Source organism: Dunckerocampus dactyliophorus, chromosome 18 (genome assembly GCF_027744805.1).
Source record: "Dunckerocampus dactyliophorus isolate RoL2022-P2 chromosome 18, RoL_Ddac_1.1, whole genome shotgun sequence".
Classification (NCBI taxonomy): Eukaryota; Metazoa; Chordata; class Actinopteri; order Syngnathiformes; family Syngnathidae; genus Dunckerocampus; species Dunckerocampus dactyliophorus.
Window position 1 is genome coordinate 15,340,536 of NC_072836.1, and position 25,844 is coordinate 15,366,379.

Here is a 25,844-nt window from a genome sequence, read left to right on the forward strand (position 1 = left end):
CCACTACCCGCTTCTTAATAGCATCCGAAATACAACCAACCAACATAAAGCCTCTTTTTCCGGTGAATCCCCGCTCACTGTGACAGGGTTTCACCGCTGCGGGGTGTGGGGATTAATATAAAGTAATATAAAACCAAATATAAATTAAATCTTCAAAATGAAACACTCTTAATGCACATAAAAATAATCAAACTTACTTATTTGTTCGTATGTTGCACACAGAGCAATGAACAACTTCACGCTGTTTGTCTACTTCCTGCTCCGGTCTCCTCGCGCCGTGAGGCGTTCAGGTAGACTCATAATTGTGGGTGTTAGACGCTAATTGTTCATTTTTATTCGCGTGCCCCCTATTACAATTGGCGTACCCTTGGGGGTACGCGTACCCCACTTTCGGAACCTAGGCTCTAACTGACCCGAGCGCCCTGCTGATTTTGAGGATTTACTGCTAAAACACTAGCCAAAAATACTTTATATTACAGGAGCACTCTGCTGTTTAAGACCTACTGCAAAAATGCAAGTCAAAGATCCTCTATACAACCTGACCTCTCTGCTGTTTTTGAGTATCTACAGAAAAAAGCGCTTGCCAAAAATACTTGACATGACAGGAGCACTATGTTGTTTTTGAGGATCTACTGCTAAAACACTCGACAAAGATCATCTATATACTTGACCTCTCTGCTGTTTTGGAGGATCTACAGCAAAAAAGCTAGCCAAAGATCATTTTTATGACAGACGCGCTCTGCTGTTTTTAAAGAGTTACAGCATAAAGGCAAGCCGAAGATTCGTTATACGACAGGACCACACTGTTAAGAAAAATGCAAGTCAAAGATCATCCATATAACGTGACATCTATGCTGTTTTTGAGGATCTACTGCTAAAATGCCAGCCAAAGATAATTATATGAAAGGAGTGCTCTGCTTTTCTTGAGGATCTACTGGTAACACGCGAGCCAAAGATATTTTTATATGTGACAGCAGCGCTCTCAAGAGCTCTCTACTGTTTTAAAAGGGTTTACAGCAAAAATGCTCGTCAAAGATCCCCTATACAGCATATGACAGAAGTGCTCTGTTCTTTTTAAAGGACCTACTGCAAAAATGCAAGTGTGAGATCAGGACTTGTCCGCACTTTTTAAGAATTTACTGCAAAAACGTAGGTTAAAGATCCTTCATATGACAAGAGCGCTCTGCTATTTTTAGGAAACTGATGCAAAAACGTTCCAGAATTTTGAAATTGGCTCACAAGTTGATCTGTTGTCATTTATGGGCTGGATTTGGCTCACGGGCCGCTAGTTGAAGGGCGCTGGTGTAGAAGGTTCAAGACGGCAAAGGACCAACACGTCACACAATGACAGAAAGCAGCAGTTTCTCTTCGCCTTCAACTTTATTGAAGAACACTTTCAAGTAAATCTCAAGTTTTCATCTCATTGTAGATAACAACCAATACATCCACTTCTTAGAGAAATAACCAAAAAGCCTCTGTGTGGTCTCAGTTGCTTCACAAAGAAAATACAAATCTACAAAGAAACAAACAAAAAAGATTGCATTGCATTAAAAAAAACCAAACAAACAAACAGGAAACACAAGACACACCGGCAGTTCATTAAAAAGATTCAATTGATTTGATTACGTATTCGTCTACAACTTTTCCAGTTATAATGTGATTAATTAGGAGGTTTGTATACAAATGTCCTGATTGCGACTTTGTAATTCAAGCCATTGAATGCCTTTGTGTACCTGGGATCAAAATGCTTTTAACCATGCATTACTTCCAAATAAGTACCAAACTTTTAATGCTTCTATTTCCTTGTACCTTGGAGCGACCATCCAACTGGCAGGACGTCCAGGATGGTAGCTATCTATTCCGTATCCTCATAATATCTACTATAATGTTATAATGTTGGCCTCCCCCCCCAAAGAAACAAAGGCAAAGTGGTTTTCAAACCTGATAAACAGTACACATGTCATATCATTGCCTTACAACAATAGCAGCCTTCTGGATAGAATTCATTTTTGAACAACCCCGACATGTGGGATAAAGCACGATGTTTACAGCTGTTTTAGGTTATAATAAAAAAAAATAAAATAAAAAAAAGAGAGAAGAAAATAACCCTGACAAGTACATTTCACCAGTCCAGTCCTTTTAAACAAGCAGGTCTTGTTTCATTGTGACTTTGTGCAAGCGTCTTTTTATTCGTAGTCACGCTATTAGTTGTGTTTCATTCACAGCTTTGAGGAGGCTAAAAGCGGTGCGCCCTTAGCCTACCGTTTCATCATCAGATCTAAAAAAAAAATAAATACATCTCGATTGGATACTGTAATGCCGCTCATTAAACCGATGACAACATTCATGGAGACGTGGCCCTCTCGGTCTCGGAAAGGCCAACAGAACAATCACATGACAGCCTCCCTGATCATCTTTGGATTATATTAATACTTGGCCGGATTAATCATTGTGCAGGCAGATTATAAAAATATATATACACGGGGTATACACATGGAATACATAAATGACAATCATATCAGAGGATAGTCATTAGAAAGATCATGCTTATCAAAATGTCCATGTTTCTGTAAAAAGGCACCGGATGTGTCAGCCTCTCCTCTGTGGTGACAGACAGAAATCCAGGAGGTCAAGAGTTATTGCTCCACAGGGAGTGTGCTTGTTTTTTTTGTTTTTGTTTTTGTTGTAAGTTTCCCACTAAAAACACCAACATTCCCCCACAAAGGAAACATGCAGAGGGCAACCCGATCTTTTAAAGACGGCTCTATGTGCAGGGTCACCCCAAGGCCTTCCGTTGACTTCTCTTCCCGGTCCTTCGTGGTACGTGTGTGTGTGTGTGTGTGTGTGTGTGTGTGTTAGTTAGCCATCCAGTGTGAGCACCAGCATAGCTACTGTCATGCATGCAGGGCGAGGAGAAGGAAGTATACAAGTACATGCAATCGCTATGTTCACAGCAATAGGTGCAATTTTTGTATAGTTTATATGTATCTTTACTGACTATTCCCCGAGGGATTCACAGAAATATGTCAACAGCCTCATTTCGACCTAGCGGTACGGTTCAGTTCAGTTTGGTATGCATTTCCATTCAAAACTGCAAATATTGTTGCTGAGGTGCTTCTTCTTATATGATGTGATGTTACGATTATGAATTTATAATCTATTGATATATATATTTCTTTATTTCTAACTAGCGCAGCAGATCGCCACTTTTCACAGGGGTTATGTTCCAGGACCACCAGCAAAAACTGCAAATGAATATGGCCATTAAAAAAAAAAAAGAGTTTTTTTGACACAAGGCTCGCTCCACCCCCTCCTGCTCACTTGTCGTTCTCTGATTTTGGATCAGCATTTGTAATAACAGTGACTGTTATAATTATTAGGTTAGATTTAGCTTCAGAACCCTCCCCTTCTCTCTTCAATTGCCATTGTTCAAAAGTATAAAAAGTATAGGTACTCACCACTAATGAATGATAATGTAAGCTGATCAATGAACAGATGGAATCGGGAGTCACGGTGTAGCCTTTAGCCTGGTTGTGAGGCTAGCACTAGAGCAGGGGTGCCCAAAGTGTGGCACGCTTGTTTTTTTTTTTATTGGCTCGTGGCACTTTGTGGAAATAAAATGAAACCAAAAAAAAAAAAAACAGCAAAAATGAGAAAAATAGAGAAAAAAGGCAACACGTAAAAAGAAGCTGAAATCTTGATACAAATAACTAACCTTGAAATATGTACAGAATATAAAGTCTTTTTTTACAAAATAAAAACAAATTAAATATTAAAGTGGCCCCTCGCATCCTTTGATTTTTAGTGTGCGGCCCTCAGTCGAAAAAGTTTGGACACCCCAGCGCTAGGGAGTAGCAGGCTAGATAAGGCGTTTCTCCAAGCCGCGTCTACATAATCCACACTGCTTGCCTGTTGGAATTCAACTAAGTTGTGTTCGCCTCGCTGCAAGTTTTGAGGCCGTAGCCAACGTTTGCATCTCGCAGCGCAAAACTATGGTGCATTCAAGGACTGCCAAAAAAAAGTGCAAAATCTCAACGCAGGATGAAAAAAAACATTATCCGTGAAGCATACAGATGTAAAAAAAAAAATTGTGGACTTTCTCGCAGCGGTACATGTTTGCTGCAAATTTGACCAATATTCTCACATATTCATAAATTATTACCAATTTATAATGCATGAGATGCGTCTTCTGTGGGAAAAACTAAAAAGAAGAAGAAAAAAATTGGACCAAAAATCCACAAATTTGCGTGAATGCTGCATGACGACTGTGCGGGGATCTACGATATCATTTTAGTGAGGTGGAAGAATTCACTATCATCCCCAGTGGAAATGCAAGCCTGATCAGGGTTTACAGATCCAAACCATACCATAGCGACCTGAACTGTTCAGCTTGGTGCAAACGTGGCTGATAATGTCCCCATGCTTCGTAGAAATACAGAAAATAAATACAAACATGCAGATTGCCACATTCCAAAGAGTGATTCATCTAAAATGAATGAGAAAATAACAAAATCTCCTTTTTGAGACTTTTGAAAGACATCATATTGCTTGGTGAAATTCTGCAACCAAATGAGATGTTAAAGCAGGGCATCCGATACAATACTGAAGAAGGGGAGACAAAAGACGCGCATGTACTTGGCCCCACCTTGATGAGTTTCTCAGAGTTACTGACAGGAAAGCATATTTTATGCCACTTGTTTCGCTGCACCTGGCTAAAGGGAGGGGTGAAGAAAAGCTCACACGAGCGGTGATATTTCAAACACTACATTCACAGTAGAGAGGGAAACACGTGGGGAAAAAAAAACTCATGAAGAAGACACTGCTGATGTCATAAGGCAGGGGGGCGAAGAGGGGAGGTAGAAGAAAACACAGTCAGACCTCAGTTTTCGTACGCTCCGGTTTTCGTACAGCATTGCACGTAACAAACTTGTCCATTTACCCTGTACTGATTCGTTCCCGAAAATCGAGTGCCGGACGCACATTTTTTACTGAATGCGACTGCTAAATAACCCGTCATGGGGGCCAAAAAAGTTGCCCGTGCCAGCACTTTGATAAAGAAGGTGAGCAACACGATTGAATTTGATATTGCCAGCCCGTATGGGAAGTCCGCATCAACACATTTATTATTTGGAATTATTTCATTGTTTTCTAGCATGTAAAACAAGACTTATTCTCCATAAAATGTATTTATTGTTCAGATTTTTGGGGAATTAATTGGATTTACATTATTTCCTATGGGAAAAATTATCTCGGTTTTCGTACGTTTCGGTTTTTGTACAGCATTGCACGGAACAAACTGGTCCATTTACCCTGTACTGATTCGTTGCCTGACGCACTGTCCGTGCATTTTTTGCTGAATGCGACCGCTAAATAACCTGCCATGGGGGCCAAAAAAGTTGCCCGTGCCAGCACTTTGATGAAGAAGGTGAAAAACACTATTGAATTCGATCTCGCCAGACACATTTGTTATTTAGAATTATTTCGCATCATTCTCTGGCATGTATAACTAGAATTATTCTCCATAAAATTGATTTTTGTTCAGGTTTTTTGAGAATTAATTGGATTTAAATTAATTACAGGAAAAATTCCCTCCATTTTTGACAAAACCTTTGGAACTAATCAATAGCAAAAACCGAGGTACCACTGTAATTAAAAAAAACAAAACCTTAAGGCTGGACAGTGAAGCCCAATCCAGTGAGGCAGATGATGTGATGAATGTACAGTAATGTGAGTAAATCATGTAACTCAGACTAACTAGGGCTTGAAGTTATGCAAAATTAGAGGACAGTTGGTCACGAGGGATCAAATAAGAGGGAAAAAAAAAAGGTACAGGTCTGATGATGCAGACATGTAGTCCCAATTGGAAAGCACTGGGGAGGGGGGGGTCTAATGGCTGGTGATAAAGGCAGGTGCCACAGCAGGAAATACTGTAGACGAGGCATTATGGTGTTCTTCCTTGTTAAGTGAGGTCTTGTGAGTTTCAGACAAGAGCCCTGTAGATTTGCAAATGTAGTATGGGCCTCAAGTGCTACATCTCCTGCAGTTTGGGCGGAGTAGAAAAGGGCACTGCAGAGTGGAAGGATTTCGCTGATAAAGTGTGGTCTTGTTCAACCTTGACTAGCCTATTGCTTTCCTGTCTTTCACAGGCACTTCAGAGGATTGGGCTTTGGTTGATGTGAGAGGAGACTGAAAGGCGGAGATGAAGATGAGGAGCTGTAAATGGTGAATGAATGCGAGGAGAGGGAAGTGGCAGGATGCAGGTTAAAAATGTCTTTGTGAGTCTGCAACAGAAAGCAGAAGAATGCTAATCTGCCAGTGAAAACCACTGAGGCTGCAAAGGCTGGTGCTGGATTGAGTCAAAAGGGCAGTCCACATGTGTCAGGGTTTGAACCTGAGGACTTGCAGCCCGCTCCACTGGCTGACTTCGGGAAGATCCAGGGCTGAGGTTTCGGATTGGACGATAGACACGGGGTCCTAGATGTGCAGCCTCCTTCCCCGGCTTGTGTTCCTCTCCTCTCTTTTAGTCCGTGTGGTTGTTGGCATGCTTTTTCTTGTCCGCACAGCTGGATGCCTCCACTCCTTTCGCCTTCCGACCTTTCGTTCCAGTCAACACCTTATAGCAGCCACGAGTGATCTTGTACATCCAGATAGTGTTTAAGATATCCAGCGCCACGCAAGAGGTGATCCAGGCCACCTGGGCGCCCAAGCCCAGGCGTTCAAAGTCTGCAGTGCCAAATGTGGCAAATACGCTGGCCCAATAGGATGGCATGACAGCAATGCGCACCAGGAAGAACACCACTGCCATAGCGACGCCGTTTATGACCACCATCCTGTGTGAGCGGGGGTATTTTAATGCTTCAAAGAACCACCTGGAGGGACGAGAGTGGAAAACATATCAATAAAATGGAGAACAACAGGCTAAATAGGCATCTGTTAACGTAACGTGAATAGGTGGTATGTTAACGTAACATTGTTATTCAGTTAACTATAGCCTCAACAACATAACATTACCTTCACACTGCATGGAGTCAGCCTTGGCATTTCCAACATGAGGGAAAAAAAGTTCTCCTCACATTCTGTGTGGAAGTGGTACGTTTTGGACTTCTTACTTTGTCTTTCTACGCCACTCCGTTTGAAACAAATCAAAAGTTTAAAACAAATAAATTGGAGGCTAATTAGTTAGCTCGTTAGCTTGCTATATGCTACGAGCGGCGGCTGTCTCTTATGTCCCTGCAGTGATCCCATAGCCTGCGCATTAGTGTTGCACACTGTGGTGTAAACAAAGACTAATAGGAGTGTAAAGGTGGCTATAGGGGTGTTATTTCATGTCTAGAGGGCTCTGATAACGGGAAGTCATAAACAGGTTTTCTATGCTCTAACTCTGAAAATATTGGGTTTAATAATAGTGAATCCTACTTTGCGGAAATTCACTTCTCGTGGTCGAGTCTGGAACCAATTAACGATGATAAACGAGGGATAACAGTCTGTGATAATACAGGTAAAATGTACCGCATACATGTACCATTGTTACAGAAATGGCCAAATTTTTACATGTTTCTATTTTTATGCTTGTTTTTTCGTCAAGTGGTGAGATTTCACTCCTGGTTTGACAGTAGTTGAATGCACCGTACTGTATTGTATTGTATTGTATTGTATGTACTTTATTTATCCCACAGCGGGGAAATTTACTTGTTACAGCAGCAAGACAAGTAAAGAGAACAGTGTAAAGAAAGCATAGTGTCTACAACATGGTTCAGGTGGTGCAGGTGTTGTAGAGCCTGACAGCGGTCGGTATGAAGGACCTGCGGAACCTCTCCTTCTTACACCGTGGGTGTAACAGTCTGGTGCTGAAGGAGCTGCTCAGGGAAACAACAGTGTCATGTAGCGGGTGAGAGGTGTTGTTCATGATGGATGTCAGCTTAGCCAACATCCTTCTCTCCCCCACTTCCTCCACGGAGTCCAGAGGACCGTCCAGGACAGAGCTAGTACAGTAGCTGTGTACTCTTTGAGAAGCAAAGGTTTGTTTGGCTACCGAAGCACTCAAAACTTGCAGCAAGGTGACTCATCATTCATTAGTGGTGAGTACTTATACATTTTATACTTTCATAATGTGTGTGAGACATACAGTCGTTAGGGCTTAAACCTGAATTGTGTCCCAAATGAACAATGGCAATTAAAGAGAGAAGGGGAGAGTTCTGGAGCTGGATCTAAAATAATAATTCCAACAGTCACTTTTATTGCAAACACTGACCCAAAATCAGAGGAGAACGTCAATGTCAAGCTAGCAGGAAGGCTTGCAAAGCGGAGAGCGAGCCATGTGTCAAATATAGCCATTTTTATGGGTATATGAATTATTCATCGTCGAAAAGCGAGGATCACAGCACATTGTAACTTCAGATAGCGATACTGTCCCTGTCAGACACCCAAGTACGTGCATTTGCACACTTAATGACAAGTCTGACTTTGCAACAACTGATATGTCAACTGCTCACCCATCCATTCATTGTGTTTTACCCAACGGCATCAAGATAAGATCGATTTGCTGTTACTTGGTTTTAATTAACGACTTGCTGACAAGCTTGAATAACAAACATAATGTTTGGAGCTGACGCCTCATGATAAAAAGTCTAATTTCACTGAACCAAATCTGTTCTGTTCTGCTCAAGTTATAGTAACCTAATGCTATTATCATTCACTAATGCACAAAACAAAGAAAGGCACTACATCAAATTAAAACCACAAAATGAATCCCCTAAGTACGACAATAGTGTGGTTTGATGTGTGACAGCCACTGGATAGGACGTCTTCAATTCCATAATGGAAAGTTCTGGGTAGTTCCTTTTCATTTTAATCTGAAAAGACCATACAATCACACAATAAACACACAAGTGGATTGGCTCATGAGCTTGAAAGCGGCAAACACGAGCGACACGATCGCGTGCGCCCAACTTTGAACCCGATGTGACGTCAGAGTAAAATCAATGTCTTTCCATATTACAGTAGATCCCGCTTTTCACTTTTTGGAATCGGGAGTCAGGCTGGCGCTAGAGGCTAGCAGGCGAGAAGGCGTTTCTCCAAGCCGCGTCTACATAATCCACACTGCTTGCCTGTTGTAATTCCGGTAACGACTGACGATATTCACTTGTGTTCACCTCTCTGCAAGTTTTGAGGTTGGATTGACTGTTGGAAGCTAGGGCTTCCATAGCCATACAAACTTTGGCACAGCTATGGTACGTTCCAGGACCACCGAAAGAAGTGTGAAATCTCAACGCTTGATGAAAAACATTATCAGTGAAGCTTTCTAACAGTGGTACTGTAGCTGTTCTTTTTACCTGTATTATCACATATTTACCAATTATTTCTGACGTGTTTTCTGTGGACAAAACGTTTTGACCTATTTTTTTTTTTTTGGACCAAAAATCTACAAATTTGTGGGATGGTGAACGCTGAATCGCGAATCTACTAAAAGGCCCTTATTTACAAAATTTATATGCATTTAAGTAAATTATATTTATTCATTTACAAAAATATTTTTTAAAAACATGAATATAATTATTATTATTTTTTGCTTCTGAAAGTTTTCCCATGGATGGGGATCCCTGACTTATTGTACTTGAGAGTAAACATACACATAAAGTACTCATGTCAAACTATACAATATGGAATACTATTTCTGGTGTTATATTCCTCAAATAAGTGCATTAAAATTATCTGATTGTTATGAATGCTGAATGTGAAATGACATTATTGACCCGCGGCCCATTCTAAAAGGATCGTTTAACACAATGTTTTTAAAACACAACCAAACAGCAAAAATTGAAAATTCTGCAGTAATTTTACAAAAAATATGAACAGGAAAAAGTATGACAATAAGGTAATGATATTATGACAAAAAATGATGTTGTTTAGTAGCATAAAGTTCAAATATTAACAATAAAAATACTTTTTAAACGGAATATTTTGAGAAACAAACAAAACAACAGATGAAGTTGTACTTTTTTGAAAATTATGTTACAGAAAAAGTTAAAATGTTATCACAATAAAGTCAAAATATTATGGGAATAAAGTCATAATTACAAGAACAAAGTTTAAATAGTTGGGGGGAAAAAAAACAAGAGCAGAAGTGAAACCCCCCCACACAAGAGTTAAAAAGAAATATTAAGAGAAAGAAGTAAATTTGTAATATTTTGAGAATAAAATAATCATCTTCGTAGCATAGAGTTGAAATATGAAAGAAAAAATATGTTCCTTTTTTAAAATTTGTAAGATTATGAGAAAAAACCCCAAAACAAAATAAAGTTGTATTTTTGGACATAAAAAATAGTCAAAATATTATGAGAATTACGGGGAAAAAAAGAGCAGAGACCGAAGTTCATACAAATAATACACTTTTATACTTACATCACAAACCTAAGATGCAGTTTTTTCTTGCAACAGTTATCACTTCTTTGCATATTGACATGTGTTGTTTACAAAAAGTGGCCCTTGCATCCTTTCATTTTTCACTATTTTTGACACCACTGGTATATGGCACTGTGTCATCATTACTGTTACTGAAAAATACTGCTACAATTTGTCATAATGTGAATTACGCTATTGACGCGATGGGTGGTGGAAAGAAAAAAAAACAATGGATGCACTCACCTTTGGTTCACAAATGGCGTGGATAGCTCTGAAATGAGACGGAAATTGGCAAAGTAGGGAAGGACGCCGCGTGTCTGAAATGACCCAAATGCACAAGTTATCACCAATCCAGAGTCCGGGTAAAGTAGTCATTTAAAGGTGTACTCTGGGAGACAAAAACAGTGGCACTATTTAACTCGATGCGGTCTTAACTCAATGGAAAGACGCCCTACCAGCACATATCCATATGCATAGAGCGCCGCCAAGTGGTGACAGACGAAAAAGCTGTCCCCCATAGTGCTCCAATTACATGCTAACAGCACAAGATCTGGAAAAAAAAAACATATCTATAAAAACACTGATAAAGATGAAGACATTTGCACAATTTAAGCGAACGAATGTCATATATACACTACATATCAAGCATATCAGTACTATGACAATATAAAAGGTTAATCCAGATATCATGTTATGATGCAGACTGCTGCATCTTTTATGGAGGACAATGCAATGTCAAGTGTCTGCAAAAATAGTTGATAGCAAAACAGCTCACCGTACAGCAGGTAGCCACACGTTATGGCTACATTTAATTTGACCATACTGGGGTCCCCCCTGTGGGACAGAAAAGAACAGGGTATTTAAAAAAATAAAAAAAAAGCTGCTGCAATCAGTAATCAACTTGTCACACTAATCATGAATCTCATTTTAAATTCATTCAAGAGTGATTGTCTGGTACTGATGAACTTTGACAGCTGCTGTGAAACGGATGACAAAACACAGCGCTTAAAAAGAGCGCCGTGCAAAATACTACTAAAACTTTTATATAGCATCTGCATCGTCCACAGCCGTGACCTTATGAGTCGTCGGTGTCCTTACAAATAGAATCCGTACAACACAACAATAAGGCTTACATAAGCCAACTGATCCTGGCGGCGGTCACAGGTGTCGTGTAGCAAATGACTGTAACAGAACCCATATTCGCATGGACTTTAAAAACACGATCGCTCATATTGGTCAGCAGTTCATGTTCTCCTGCAGGTGACCCCGAATTCACATTCAGTTTTATGCGATTGCCAGGAGAATTTTTGAATTATGCATGTACAGGCAGTCTTCCTGCGCTGCCATTATTAATACTGTACAAAAAGAAATAGACAACTGGGTGCACACACGGGACAAATACATAGGCACAATAATGTGTAGGACAATGTTACTTTTGTTCTTTTTAGTTAACTTTCCCCCCTTCATTATGTCACCCAGGGGTAACAGACTCCTCTGACGGCGCTGCGTCAAAGAAAAGGAAAGTGAAAAGTGAAATTAGAAATCGCAAAATGCTCAGAAACTCTTGGTCTAAGCCGCTGGACTGTCGCGACCATCATGCAGGATAAAGATGGTATCCTTGAACACGTGAAAGGATCTGCTCCTATGAAATGGACAGTGATAACACAGCACCGTAGTGGTCTCATTGTTGACACTTCCACCTCCCAAAAAGACTGTCTCTCCTTTGCAACGTCCCCTCGTAGGAATAGAACCCGCACATAGGAATTGGACTTGAATGGGTAAAATCTGTCATTGTCACTGCTTAGGCCTGTAGTCTGTAGAAGTATTTTGCTGTATCTTGCATGAGAAATAACTCCAACCCATATAGAAACTCATAGATTAAATGCTCCTAAGCAAAGCAGTTACTAAACATTATTCAACCCTCATTTAAAATTCTGTTTATTTGCAACGTTTTGAAACTTTAGAAACAAACCAAACGATGTAAAAATAACTCAACACATCTAATATTTCAAACTGATTTTTTTCCCATTAAACTGGCCATCTACTGTGTACTTATTGTGCCCGGAGATCAAATAGCGGTCTGTCTGTGTGATTGACTTCTGCTTTCAGAGTGTGACCTGCCTCTAGAGCACTGCGTTTGTACCCTGCTAACTGAGCTGTTGGATTAATTTACAGCTTCACTAGAATGGAACAAGCAAATAAGATCATGGCTATGACATGCAAGCTGACTGATAAGTGTGTGATATAGTCTGCTGGCTGCTGTCAAACAGTCCAAAGGTTTCTCGGCGCGTTCTCATCAGCTTGATGTAGCTTACGTGAATTAAAGTACTGTGAACCCACACTCCTCCCTAAAAGCATGCTTGGCTAAACTTTGCCCTAGAAAGTGATATGCATATCATAAAAACACTAAGCATAAAGCGGAATGAAATACTCATGCTTATGATACAAGTATCGTAATATAGTATTTCAGAACTTGCATACAAAATATGACTAAATAATAAATACACCATTGCTAACACCTTGAATTAACGTCTTATTTTGCCTTTCTTTAAGGGCATTGTCGTGGCTTTGGAATGAATGAATTAAAAATGCCACCTAAATCAAACCAGAAAAACAAAGAAAAAGAAAAGGGGGACATTGAATAATGCAAAAAAATAGGTGAGGAAACGATGCTGTCGCCATCCACGGGGCAAATAATTAATAATCTGCAATGTTCTATGTCAGGTGTCTCAGAGTCAGTGTGCACTCCTTTCTTGAACGCTAACAACAATCATGGTGCGAACACACATAGGGCAACTACTACTATAGGGAATAAAAAACAACAACATTAACACGTTATGTCCGAAAACACGTGCCGCAGGGCATGCTGGGAAGCCAGAAGCACTCACAGCGACGTTACAATATATTGTATTTATATATTTTTTTGTATAGTTGAAACCCTGAGCCCAGCCTCATGCAGTCTCTCCCTCCAGAGGCACCGAGGCAAGTTGAGTTTGAGACCCCGCTACAGAAATGCGGTGCAGCCATTGTTCACTCATCCACCTTCCTCCCTTTCTCTGACACTTTGAACATACTCAGCCCTGCTTGCTCTAAATTATTTAGCTAATACAAAAAAAAAACAGCAATTCAAAAGACCCAGGGCGAATATGGCACAGGTATCACTAATTTAAAGATGAACAAAAACACGCTATGCACTAATGTCACTAATGTGATAAATTGCATAAGGACATTTTTTATTTACAGCACCCAGAATTTCAAGTGAGTGGATTATACTGCCAGGAGTCAGGGCAGGTTTTGAGCTGTTCGGCTGTGGCCACTCAAGCAGCAGCAGGCAGAACAATGTTGCTGTTGTGCTGCGGCTTTCAATGATGATGCAATGCAATTTGATTGGCTGAAGAATTATTGCTTTCACCACTCCGGTGTTGCAAGGAAATTTGTTTTGTAATGCAGTTAGCGTTGGTGGAAATGCTGAGAAATTCAATCAAACAAGTCTGCTCAGCTCAAGCTGGAGAAGCAAATTAAAATAGTTTTGTAACTAAATCACCCGTGGAAGAAATTTAATCATGAATTCCAGTTCTTGGGGACCAAAGCAGATGCAGCTTGATTCCCCCTTCTTTTGTCCCCTTTCCTTCTTAACCGAACCCCCTGTGCCCCACCATACACCCACTCTTTTTTTCTTCCCTCTTTTCACTCCATGAGCAATGCTGGCCAGGGCCAATGGCAGACAATAACAGAGAAGGAGGTGCGGTGCATTAATTTGACGGAGATGTGGGGTGTTGCTGCAACGGCCAGCCAGAGAGGCGAGGATGGTGGTTGGGACACATGGAGAGAGGGTGCAGAAGATTGGGCTGCGATGTTGTTTGCTATGAAAAGGAGCCTTGTTGGTAGGATTCTAGTCTGTGTGCTGGTAGAAGAAGAGGCGGCAAAAGAGAGGAAGGGGAAGAGAGAAATCGGGCTAGGAGGAAGGAAGGTGCATTTTAAGGGAGAAGTGAGAATGAAAGCCCCGGGTGGTCGTCTAAAGAATATTAACACAAGAAATCCTCGGTTTACGAACAAGTTCCGTTCCTACGACGCGTTGTAAGTCGGAACTTATACCTAAATTAACGCCTGAGTCACTCAAACACATGAAGAGCATAGAAAATACAGTCATAAAAGGATTAAATAAAAATGTAATGAAACAGTAATATAAAGATGTGAGTTTTCATAGGAGCAAATTCTTTCACATGTTCAAGGATACCATCTTTATCCTTGATGATAATCGAGGCGGTCGAGCAGCTTGGACGAGGTTCGGAGCAGGCATGCACCCAATGTTGACCCCTTTCTGAGCATTTTTGCATCGTTTGGCTTCACATCCATGGTGGAGGCTTTCCTTTTCTTTGGCGCACTCCAATCAAAGTAGTCCTTGCCTTGCACTTGACATGACGAAGGGTGGGACGTTGGCAAGGGGAAGTGGGGGCGAAGTTGTCGTTCCTCATTGCGTACGTGGCTAGTTCTCGAGCGAGTCTCATATTTACGAACCAAACCACCTAGGTCGAAACTACCTTTTTAAAGTAATTTATGGGATCGGGTCGAAACATGAAACAACGTAAACCGAAGACCACCTGGACGCAATTACCTTTTTCAATAATTAATGACTCATGTCTCACATATCCCATCATGTATCGTCAAAACACTTATTTTTTTCTCTTACCAGACAGGATTGGAGTTGACCGCATCATCGAAACACAGGATGTACAAACAAAAGAATCCCACAACCAGAGCGTGGACAGTCGACACCAACCTGGGACACAACACATGCAAATGATCACATTAGTAACAACAAAATGGGTTGACGAGTCAACAGTCAGTTTCAGAGATGTGTAGTCTTGTCTCTTCCTTTGCCATCTGGACCAGGGGGTGTCAAACTCAAGGACGGCGGGCCAGATCAGGCTTGTCACTTGATTTCATGCAGCCTGCCCAAACCTGAAAATAATGCATTTCTTGCCGAATATACAACAGATGTACAGTGTGTTGGCCCCGTGCATTGATAACTCTATTTAAAGTCGGCAGAACAGGTTCATTAAAGCCATTAAAACAACACATTTTTCGTCTTTCTTGCTAAATGCATTTGTTTTTTCAGTTGTGGTAGAGCATCTGTACTGCTATTGCAATTTTTCTTCAGCTCTTACACATGTTATTTGATGAAACACAATATTACAAGCACATTTTTTTGTTACTAAACCTTTTTGTTTCCCAAAGGACTACACTTTAATCGTGCTGATGGGTTGTGGCATCATTGTCTTTTTTGCATAAATGGCCATGACACTTAAGAATGTAATTTTTATGTTTGCAGTGACAAAAAGTGAGGAGAAGAAAAGAAAAGGTAAACAAACATGTTTAAGAAAGACAAATAAATGTTCTTCTGTCGCTTCTTTTTGTACTTTTTTATGTCACAAGCAAGATGGAGCCGCCTGTGAGTGCTTTTATATGGGGGAGGGCACCGCAGGACCCGCTGCTCATTGAGAAAAGCAGTATGTGCTTTCATGTTAGAGTCTCCAGTAAGGTTGCAGCTAACGATGATTTTCTTCGTCGACTAATCTGAAGCTTGTTGTTTTGATGAATCGAGTAATCGGTTAGGTCCTAGATGGACCAAATCAATACGACCCAAACACACACAGTTAGTGGTTGGTCCCCAAAATGTCAGAAAATAGGCAAAATGTCGATCACTGTTTTCCAAAGTCAAAGCTCATGTGTGAATACCTTGTTTTGCCTAAAATACAAAGATAATAAGTCTGCTTTCATGGGCTAAGGAAATTAAAAACTATTCACATTGAAATCAGAGGATATTTACATTTTTAAATCAAAAAAACAATTATTCGAATCCCAAATGAGTCGTTGATTAATTGTTGCAGCTCTAGTCTCCAATGTCGCTAAATTTCTCTCTTCTGTTGTTGTTGCTTAAATTATTGGTACATATGTTTCTTATGTTCTTATTCTTTTTCTTGTGTTTTCTTTCTTTTCTTGGGAGAATGAACAGAATAAGAATTTCATTGCATAGTATAACTGCCTGTTTTACTATGCATATGACAATAAAACTCTTGAATCTGGAAACTGCCAACACTGATCCCTCCTGCTACGTCTTCTTATTCTCTGGCAGACGGGTCTGCATGACGTTTGTGAAAAAGCAGAGTTATGACGTCACCTATTGCACGGAGATGTAATGACAAGCTACATTCACAGACAGTCTAATTACAAATTGTTTATGAGCGAGGGCAAACAGGTTGCGCCAATTCTTTGGTGGTGGTCCAAATTTAAACGGTGAATGTGGAATATTATTAGTATTTACTATAGTAGTTTAAAAGTTTACCGGTTAGATTTTATATATATGGTGTACGTTTTATAGTAACAGATAGATCATGTAGATAAATACTTATAAAGACAGTAAATATATATTTTCTACATTTATAGTAGGTGGTCGATCTTTGGGTCATTTTAAAAGTAGCTTGCAGACTGAAAAAGCGTGACCACTCCTGGCGTAAACCATCAAACAATCAGAATGAGTCCTACTCCGCAAACGTGCAGCCTCTGCTAGTCTTATTCAAAGACCAATAGAAGCTTTATAAGGTGGGAAGAAATGGCAAATATCCTGTCTGGGATTGCTATGCAACATGACATAAATCCTTGTAGGTTCTTCCATTGACAAATAAGGACATTTGATTATAAAAATTAAGGTCGAAGCGTATTTTGAAAATGCAAGGTGAACTGAACAAAAGGGTAACCGTATACTTATGAGGGCATGCTCATTACACATGCATGTCTTTCTTTGAACATGTTGCCTTCCTCCTTCCACTTAAGTAATGGTTACATAACAAACAAGTTGAAAGCTGGCTGATTATGCAATGGCTGGCCACTATGCAGTCATCCACCAGTGCATGCCCTTTAAGTTGTTGTGGACTACGGGAAAGAACCCCATGCTTTTTAAATATTAACTGTGAGTATCGGGAGAGATCTAATAAAGTGGAGTCAGCGTAGGGTGTTATGCAACTATAACTTGCAGCTTTGGCCCCCTGAACTTCAACCTCCCCGTTTGATGTGTTCGGATCACAGCTGCGTTTGCGTGGAATGACGATGCTTTGACACATGAGGGTGTCTCTCCAACAGAGCTGCTGCTTCATCAAAAACACCCTTATTTGCTTACACGGTCAGTTCTGTCAGGAAGTTGTAGTAAGAATCCATCCAAGTACTTTCGTTTTATGCTGATATTGGCTTGATTATCTAAAAGTACTAAATCCAGTCAGATTCGGCTGAATCAAACGGTTTGGGCATTTTGTCCACAACACCCTTGATAAAAACCTATGCTGCAGGATTTATGATGATGCGGACATAAGAATTGCATCGCATTGAGAGCTTTCTTTTAAGAATGGTTGTAGAAAGCAGTTGTCCTCTGTAAAAAAAAAAAAAATGCTCACAAAGAGTAAAAGACTTTTAGTGTGTACACACACTGGGTCAGTAGCAGTATACTGAACCATGCTAAGGTGGAAGTAACCCCTGCCTCCCCTTTGCCTTGCTCGCGGGCAGTCGCTCGGGGTTCCCGGGGTTAGGCAGCTTTATGTATCCCTATCACTTCAAAATACAAAACTGCATTACTCTGCCTTTCCGGATGTTGTAGCTTTTGATTTATCTCTATTGTGGTGGTTGTAACCATGAAAAAACGGTGGGAAGAATGACTTACTGTATTTTCCCCGACTGTCAGTTGCACTTTTGGCTGGTCCTGCGACTTATAGTAAGAGAAATATATACAGTACCTGTATGTACAGTAACTTAGTATGTGCTGCCTTGAAGTTAAACTTGGTATTTTGAAGACACCTAGTTGACTGCAATAATTCATTGAGTTGAGCTTGTGATTTTAGTTAGGCAGACAAATGGAATGATACGGAGTATACCAGACACTTCTACTTACAGACTATGTGTCTGTAAGTAATGTGCAACTATAATTATATGATACCTTTGTGAATTGACAAATGTATTTTAGACAGCAGTGCTGTTTAATTAGGCCTATAATTATGCCTAGCTTGGAGATTGCAGCCGCTGTGTCATCCACTGTATACACATGTATGATATTCAGTCTATTTGAATTCAATACAAAAGCTACATTTTGTTGTTTTATATGGCTGCTTGATACGTTTCTCCATACCTCGATGTGTCATGGCACGCACTAAAAGTGTCTTCTTTGAAAACAACAAGTGTTTACTGTATACACATACTACAAATATTTATTTATCTCAGGTAAGGTTTCACAAAACATGAAAAGAAAAACAAAACATTCTACCAGGTGTTGTAATTAGTACATTTCTGTCAGAGATGGGAATGCACGTCTAGGATCTGGACAGGAGTTGCAATTTAGTCACCAAACAGAAAGCCTTAAGAATCGACTTGGGCTTGCCATCTACGACTCGTGGGCAATCTTTGTTTTACTTTGGTTAGCTGACCATTGTTATGGCTCTTCCACGCAGCAACCACAATACTCCTTAAAAAAAAAAAGCTTGTCAAGGTCCAACTAAAGGAGCTGCTAAATGCAAGGTCTGCGGAAGAAGAAGAAATGGCTCTAGGTTGACCGCGTCAGCCTTTATCAGGCATCTGAAAACACACCCAGACTGGTCAGTTGTAAAGGTTACTGTTTGCTTAGGTGGTTAGCATGTTATCTCAGTATAATCAGTGGTCTAAGCCTGGTTAATTTGATTAGCTCTGGTCTTGTGCTGTAAAAAGATATGCCAGTTTTGCACATGAGCTTGGTTTTGGTGTCAGTTGTGAGATAGTGCCAATTTAAAGACAGCATTAATTATTAACGTCGGTTTTTAAAACCTTGTCCGTGTTCAAGTGTGCTCAGTACAGGTACAGGAGACTTGAGACCTGACTTGGACTTGCAGACAAATGACTTGTGAACATCTGGTTTCTGTGACTCACCTGGAGTTCCACTCTGTGTGCTTGGTGGGAGGTAGCAATCCATAACTTGGTGCGATGGCGGAAGAGAGTAATGGACTGGCCACCGAAAACAGTAGCTGGAAACCGACAAAGCTTCCAGCTACCACGGTCAACTCTCTCATCTCCATCCCTCACCTAAGACGACAGAAGAGAGGGTCAACTGAGTGCTGATAGTGGTGCTTCCTAAAGACAGCACCCAATAGATTCATTCTGTCTTCAAGGAACGGATGAATGAGACAAAATGAATCCAGACACGAGGGCCCACAACATAAGCGCCTGACAAGCAGTGTGCTTTGCAGTGGTGGAAGACAAACAGCAAAGAACCATTGAGAGAAACTGAGGGAAAATCAGTATGGCAGAGACAGAAAAACTGTTTTAGTATATACAGGAGGAAAAAAAACAAGCCAGAACTTCAGCTCAAATTAATGATTAATGGAATTAATGAAATTTGCATTGTTTTCTATGAGTGAGGAAAATGTGAAAAAATATTGTAAATATATAATATCTCACAAAAGTGAGTACACCCCTCACATTTTACGATACAGTGTGGGAAATAATGATTTGATCTGTTGAGCCTGCAAGTTTACCCGCTTACAAAGAGATGGAAAGTCCATCATTTTTATGGTAGGTTTATTTTAGAGCTGCAACAATTCATCGGTGAATCGACGATTAATCAATTAGCAAATTACAGTCCGCCCTCGTTTATCATGGTTAATTGGTTCCGTGAATAAGTTAATTTTCGCAAAGTAGAATTCAATATTAATAAACCGAATATTTTCATAGTTAGAGTACAGAAAACCTGTTTATGACTTTCTAAATATGTATTTTTTTTACCATTATTAGAGCCCTGTAGACATGACACAACACCCCTATAGTCACTTTTAAACTCATATTATTCCTTGTTTCCACCATCACTGCAGGGACATAAGAGACGGCCACCGATTAGCATACAACAAGCTACCGAGCTAACGAGTTAGCCTCCAATTTATCTGTTCTAAACTTAAGAAAGTGTTTCAAACCGAGTGGGGAAGAAGAACAAAGTAAGAAGTCAAAAATGCACCACTTTCACACGGAATGGGAGGAGAACTTTTTTTTTCTCCACTCTATCATGTCAGCCATGCCACGGCTGACTACATGCAGTGCGAAGGTCATGTAATATAATGTCATGTCTCATCAATGTAAAATTACAGACGCCTAGTGACTAGAATACTACATATAACTTGTCTTTCAATATTTTTAAAAATAATAATAATAATAAGAGGACATAGTCAATTACAAAACAGCAATAATACATTGAAAAACCACAATAGAGCGAGAGAGAAACGTTCGAACCGTGACGTAGCGAGGCGCAAATGTAACTGACAACTATTATTGTATTTGATGAATCTCTTTTTGAGTAAAAAATGTAAATATCCTAATTTCAGCTTCTCAAATGTGAATATTTCTCTATTTCCTCCGTCATCCATCACAGCAGACCTTCGATCTATTGTGTTGTAGGCAAAACAAAACACATCAGCTTTGACTTTGGAAAACAGTGATCAACATTTTTGCCTCTTTTGTGATATGTTGCGGAGCAAACCACTAAGTGTTTGCATTTAGCTCATATTGATTTAGTCCGTCGAGGGCCTCGCCGATTACTCGATTCATTTAAAGTTTATTTGAACATAAACAGAATGTGAACAAAACATTCAAAATAAAAGGTTCTAAATTACTTTGTTTTTCATTGAGAGAAATAAATATTTATTCCCCCACCAACCAGCAAGAATTTTTACCCCTGCATACACTAATGTGTCCCAAAAGCATACAAATTAGTCATTTCCCTTCAGAGAAAGAGACCACTGTTGGAGAGATAATAAAAAAAATGGAGGAAATGCAAGTTAACACTCAATCGCCATTGTTCTTGCTGTGGAGCTCCATGCAAGATACATTGTTTCCCGTACATTCATTTAATTATGGCGACCCGTCACAATTAAACGGGCCGCCACGGATGTTATTTTTAAAATGATATTCCATAGATATAGCGCCATCTGCTTACATCCGCATCATAATGTGATCGAATGAACTGTATCTTGAATTGAATTGAATCTTGGCCCGTAAACAGCATCATACTGCAGAGCAGATGCACTTGAGCTTGTTCTTTCATTTGCAAGAATCAATCACCAACTAGCTTGACAGCTCTATGCAAACGGGGAGGCGGTCATCTAGCAGAACGACAGTCTCACTAATGGCACGAACAGCACAACACAGGTTAGTTAACCCACGACGACAATCAACTACCACTGCATGTGGATAACAACAATCTCAGAGGTTACACTGTAACATACAGTACAACGTGTAGTGTATAATACGATATAGTATAATATGATGAGCTTTGGTGGCAGTGTGGGCCTAATGTTTTAGACAGCTCACACTCCTGCACACAATGTACTTTTCCCTGTCACGTAAACAGTATACAACCGCTCAGACTGTAATCTAATCTGTTTTCCAACTTTATGTCCGTGAACCCTCATGCAGTCACTGCTCTAAGACCCCTGATCTGGTAAGGTCAGGCAGGCTGGGCTTTTTCAGTAGACGCACATTATTAGGGGGATTCGGCCTCATAATTAAAGTTTTCACCCCGGAACAAAGTTTAGAAATGTCATAGCTAACAACCAAGTGTTGTAAGTATTCTGTCCTTTATCAGCAATTACAAAATACCTTGACCCATGTGTGCCTGGACTCTGACCGGATAAATTCAGATTCAACCAGCGACTTTATGTAAGCTATTTAAAACCACTCAACTAAGAGAGCTCATGTTTAGGGTTGTGAAAGGCATAGTGTTTGTGTGGTAAATCATATAAAGTATGCAAACAAGGCAACAGATTTGTTTGAAAGCTACGATATAGACTCAACAACACACAGCAAGTTGATGCATTGTTTAGGAAGGCCCCTGTAGTGGGTCTAAGATATACGTCACATGGACAGACAGTCTGAGTGCATCTTTATGTGAAATGGAAATACATTTTCTATGTGAATGAGGCATGAGTTGCAGCACAGGGTTGTAGGGGTATGGAAATAGTAATGTAATTGGATATGAATCTAAATATACTTGAATAGTAGTAATATCTGCGTCATCTCTGTGCAGATGTTCAACCTTCAGCATCAACAAGCCATATCACAAGAGTACCGTACTCATGCATACTGCAGACCTATGCCAAGGCTTAAAGGGCTGTCATCAGAAAAAAATCAATAAGTGAATGTCTGTGTCTGTGGTATTGATGTTTTGTTCCCCGGGGCCAACATCTGCAAGGTACTCTACTTGAGCTTGAAGTCCTCCTCATCAAAAATGTGCTCTTGAAAGGGCCGGCAGACCGTAAACAAACTGTGTACATTCGATCCAACTTCATCACATAGATACTAGAGCCAAGTTTGATGTACTGCCCAGACATTTGTGTACAAATTGCAATGTAGTCGACATGCAGGTGAAACATGGTTTGATATGGCACCCTCTGACAACACAAAAACGAAACCTCTTCAAGTAATCTCTAAATTATAGTGCACGACTTTTTTCTGCAAAACTCAACTGCATGCTTGTGTAAAAAGGCCTATTCGGTTGGGTGTTGTGAAACCAGGTGTGGCAAGAAGCAGACAGTCCACAATGTGACATATATATACTGTTGTGGTGGACTTCATTCTTCTGATCCACAATATTGCCCAAAAGAACCTTCTTGTGGCATAGTGGTGGTAAGCAGTCAGGGACAGCAAAGAATTCCCTGCTGGCCTAAACATCAGAAGCACTGACATACATTCACAACTCAAATTCTAGTATTTCTTGCATGAAATTGTATGAATTTATTCCAAAGTCTGTTATCTTAATTTCTTAGCATGTCATCATTTACCTGTTGTTATGCCTGAAAATGTTCAATTCAGGCAAAAAAAGGCATAAAATTGCTTAAATATGCATTTAATTTTTTTTTTTTTTTTTTTACTAATAGGCCATATTCAAGACAAGTCAAAAGAAAAGTCAATTCATTGATGCGATAACTCCTCCTGCAGGCTGATGAATGATAGCCAATGAGCCTCGCCAGCCAGGACAAGTTGGCTCAAATGCCCTGGTAGAGGAAGTGTCGGTCATCATCATGCTAATGCCAGGAAAACTGCACTTTTTTATTTATTTTATCTGGCCCATCATCCACAATCCTTATGTGAGACATGAACAGACCTCTTTCTCTTTCCTGTGCATTGTAAAGATATAAAAACAGATAAAAGAAACAGCTCATTACTGCACGTAATGGGACACACCTATGCCGTCTACAAAGACTGCTATTAAAACACCTCCAAAAACTTCCAACAAGGTTTTTTGGTGTTATATACATGTTGTAACAATGTTAATAATAATAATAATAATAATAATAATAATAATAATAATAATAATAATAATAATAGTAATAAAGCCCTATTGGAGATACATCAATTTCATTGGAAAGCAACGATATATTCATTGATAGATAATACAAATTGTTTTAGTACTATCATGACAAAATGTGAATATTATTTAAAATGGAATGCACAAATAAAGACTCCCTCCAAAGTTTAATAAACAAAGCAGTTTAGTAATTCGACACCCTGGCCACTACATGAGAAACTGCAGTCTGACAGCACACAGGAGACATTCCTCAAATGCTGATTAATTCATGTTACCCCATTTTGCCATCATTTATCTTTCTTTTCCTGGCTGCATTTGTCTTTGTCCTGTAGCCTAATAGTTTAGCCACCAGGCAGCACATGACACTTTAGGCATGTGGCCTGCATGGAGCTCTATATTTACACTTAAATGCATCTACGTCATGGATGCATACTGTTAAATAAACAAGCCTGCCATGAAAGAAAGCACGGCAGGGAATCATTTGAGGAAAGAGAACATACAGAAATACAAGAATCACACTCAAATGCTGCAATGTAGGCTACATCTTTGGCTCAGATGCACCACCGTGCTTGCCAATGCACCATTCCCTACAAAAGTAGCATGTTCTACAAAACAGCAGAGGCATGACCGAAGGCTCCAAGGATCTGCACCACCCCCAAGAGCTTCTTATTGTCTCGCAGCGGTCCACATTCCGGAGCCACGATGATCGTATAGCTGCATGTGTGTGAATAATTCATGTCCATTCTTCACCTGGCAAGCTGCTTCTCACAGCCCCGTGGGAGGAAGCAACACGGACGCTCCTCACTGCGGCTGACATCCCGGATCGGAGATCCACTCCCCGGTCCACATTTGACCTTGTTCTACGGGTCTATCCTGCTGCTGTCAGCAAATCGCCACCCGTGACATATCGACTAAACATAAATAATAGCGGATCAATTCCCCCACCGTCCACCCCCCACACCCCACGCCGCTCTTCCTAACGCATTGCTACACCACACCATGCTCACAAATGCACTCTTATTTTCAAAACATTTCTTATTTCCAATGGATGACTCTTTGTGCTTTGCAGCTGATGCAAGCGCAGAATAAAGCATTGTAGACACAGTGGCAATGGCGAGATCGCGCAGACAGCGGTTATATTGGCCATATTAACAAGAGCGCCAAACCCAGTCGAGATAGGCGTGGAAAGCGTTCTAACATTTTCAAAGGGTAAACTTGTTTTTTACTTGGAAAGCTATGCGTGTGAATGTGTGTCCTCCTGCTGTTGCTGCAGCCGCTGGCTAGCCAGCAGATGCGCGTTAAGATGTAAAGATGAGACTTAAAATAACACTTGAGCGTCGGCGCGCTTTGTATTTGATGTGGTGCAAGGAGTAAAACGAGCTGCATTTTACCTGTTATCCGTCGCATAAGTGTGTGGAGGTCGGGCAGGCTCCCGTTTAGCAGCCGTCTTCTCCACTTTCTTCCAACTTGACGGCAGCTAGCAAGTCGGCTAAACTACAAGCTCTCGATCTCTCCCAGCGACCCCGTCAATGAGGAGGGGGAAAAAAACAAAAAGAAAGCCTCCTGTGCCACGTAAACAAGTCCGAGTAACCATTACAACTTGCTGCTAACGACTTTTCTTTCAAAGCTCCCCCGTCGCTGCCATATGTTGTCAATAACGAGCTCGACGCAAAAGTTTAAACTCGCTTTTATTTTGTTGACAGTCAGCACTCAAGACCTACTGGTCACGTCATGAAGTATCCGCCCCTTGCGCCATGCACACGCCCCCAGCAAAGGCCACGCCCACAAGGAATAAAGACCCTATCAAAGCAATAAATTTACAATAGTCACTGGCGTCATACGGACTAAGATTTTGGGGGGGCTGGAGCCTCTTTCAAATATTCATAAGCCCCCTTAAATAATTTGATGTTGTTTTATTTTAAAATATATTTTTAAACAAAAAAGTGCTGACAAATTCAATCTAAAGTGGCCAGGATGAGTTTCAATAAATAATCATATACCCTGACATTAATAACTTAAATATGGTCATAAATCTGTCAGCTTCCCTTCACGTCATAGCGTAAGGTGGAGAGAGCCC

General features: G+C 40.3%; 2 protein-coding genes across 3 annotated transcripts in view; one reads left to right on the forward strand and one right to left on the reverse strand.

Moving 5' to 3' along the window:
• The window catches only part of swsap1 (SWIM-type zinc finger 7 associated protein 1), an 87,408-nt gene extending 71,935 nt beyond the window's left edge, over window positions 1-15,473 (forward strand). For both annotated transcript variants that reach the window (XM_054760517.1, XM_054760519.1), the window contains exon 4: window positions 15,095-15,473. The gene's annotated coding sequence lies outside the window, so the exon portion shown is untranslated. The remainder of the gene's footprint in view (window positions 1-15,094) is intronic.
• tlcd4b (TLC domain containing 4b) lies at window positions 1,345-25,474 on the reverse strand. Its single transcript, XM_054760521.1, has 7 exons — window positions 25,159-25,474; window positions 19,345-19,497; window positions 15,092-15,181; window positions 11,177-11,235; window positions 10,857-10,951; window positions 10,645-10,718; window positions 1,345-6,869 (listed from the first exon to the last, which is right to left on the reverse strand). Exons 2-7 carry the CDS (start codon window positions 19,488-19,490, stop codon window positions 6,521-6,523), a joined length of 813 nt encoding a protein of 270 aa, XP_054616496.1. The 5' UTR covers window positions 19,491-19,497; window positions 25,159-25,474; the 3' UTR covers window positions 1,345-6,520.
• Between the last annotated feature and the right edge of the window lie 370 nt (window positions 25,475-25,844).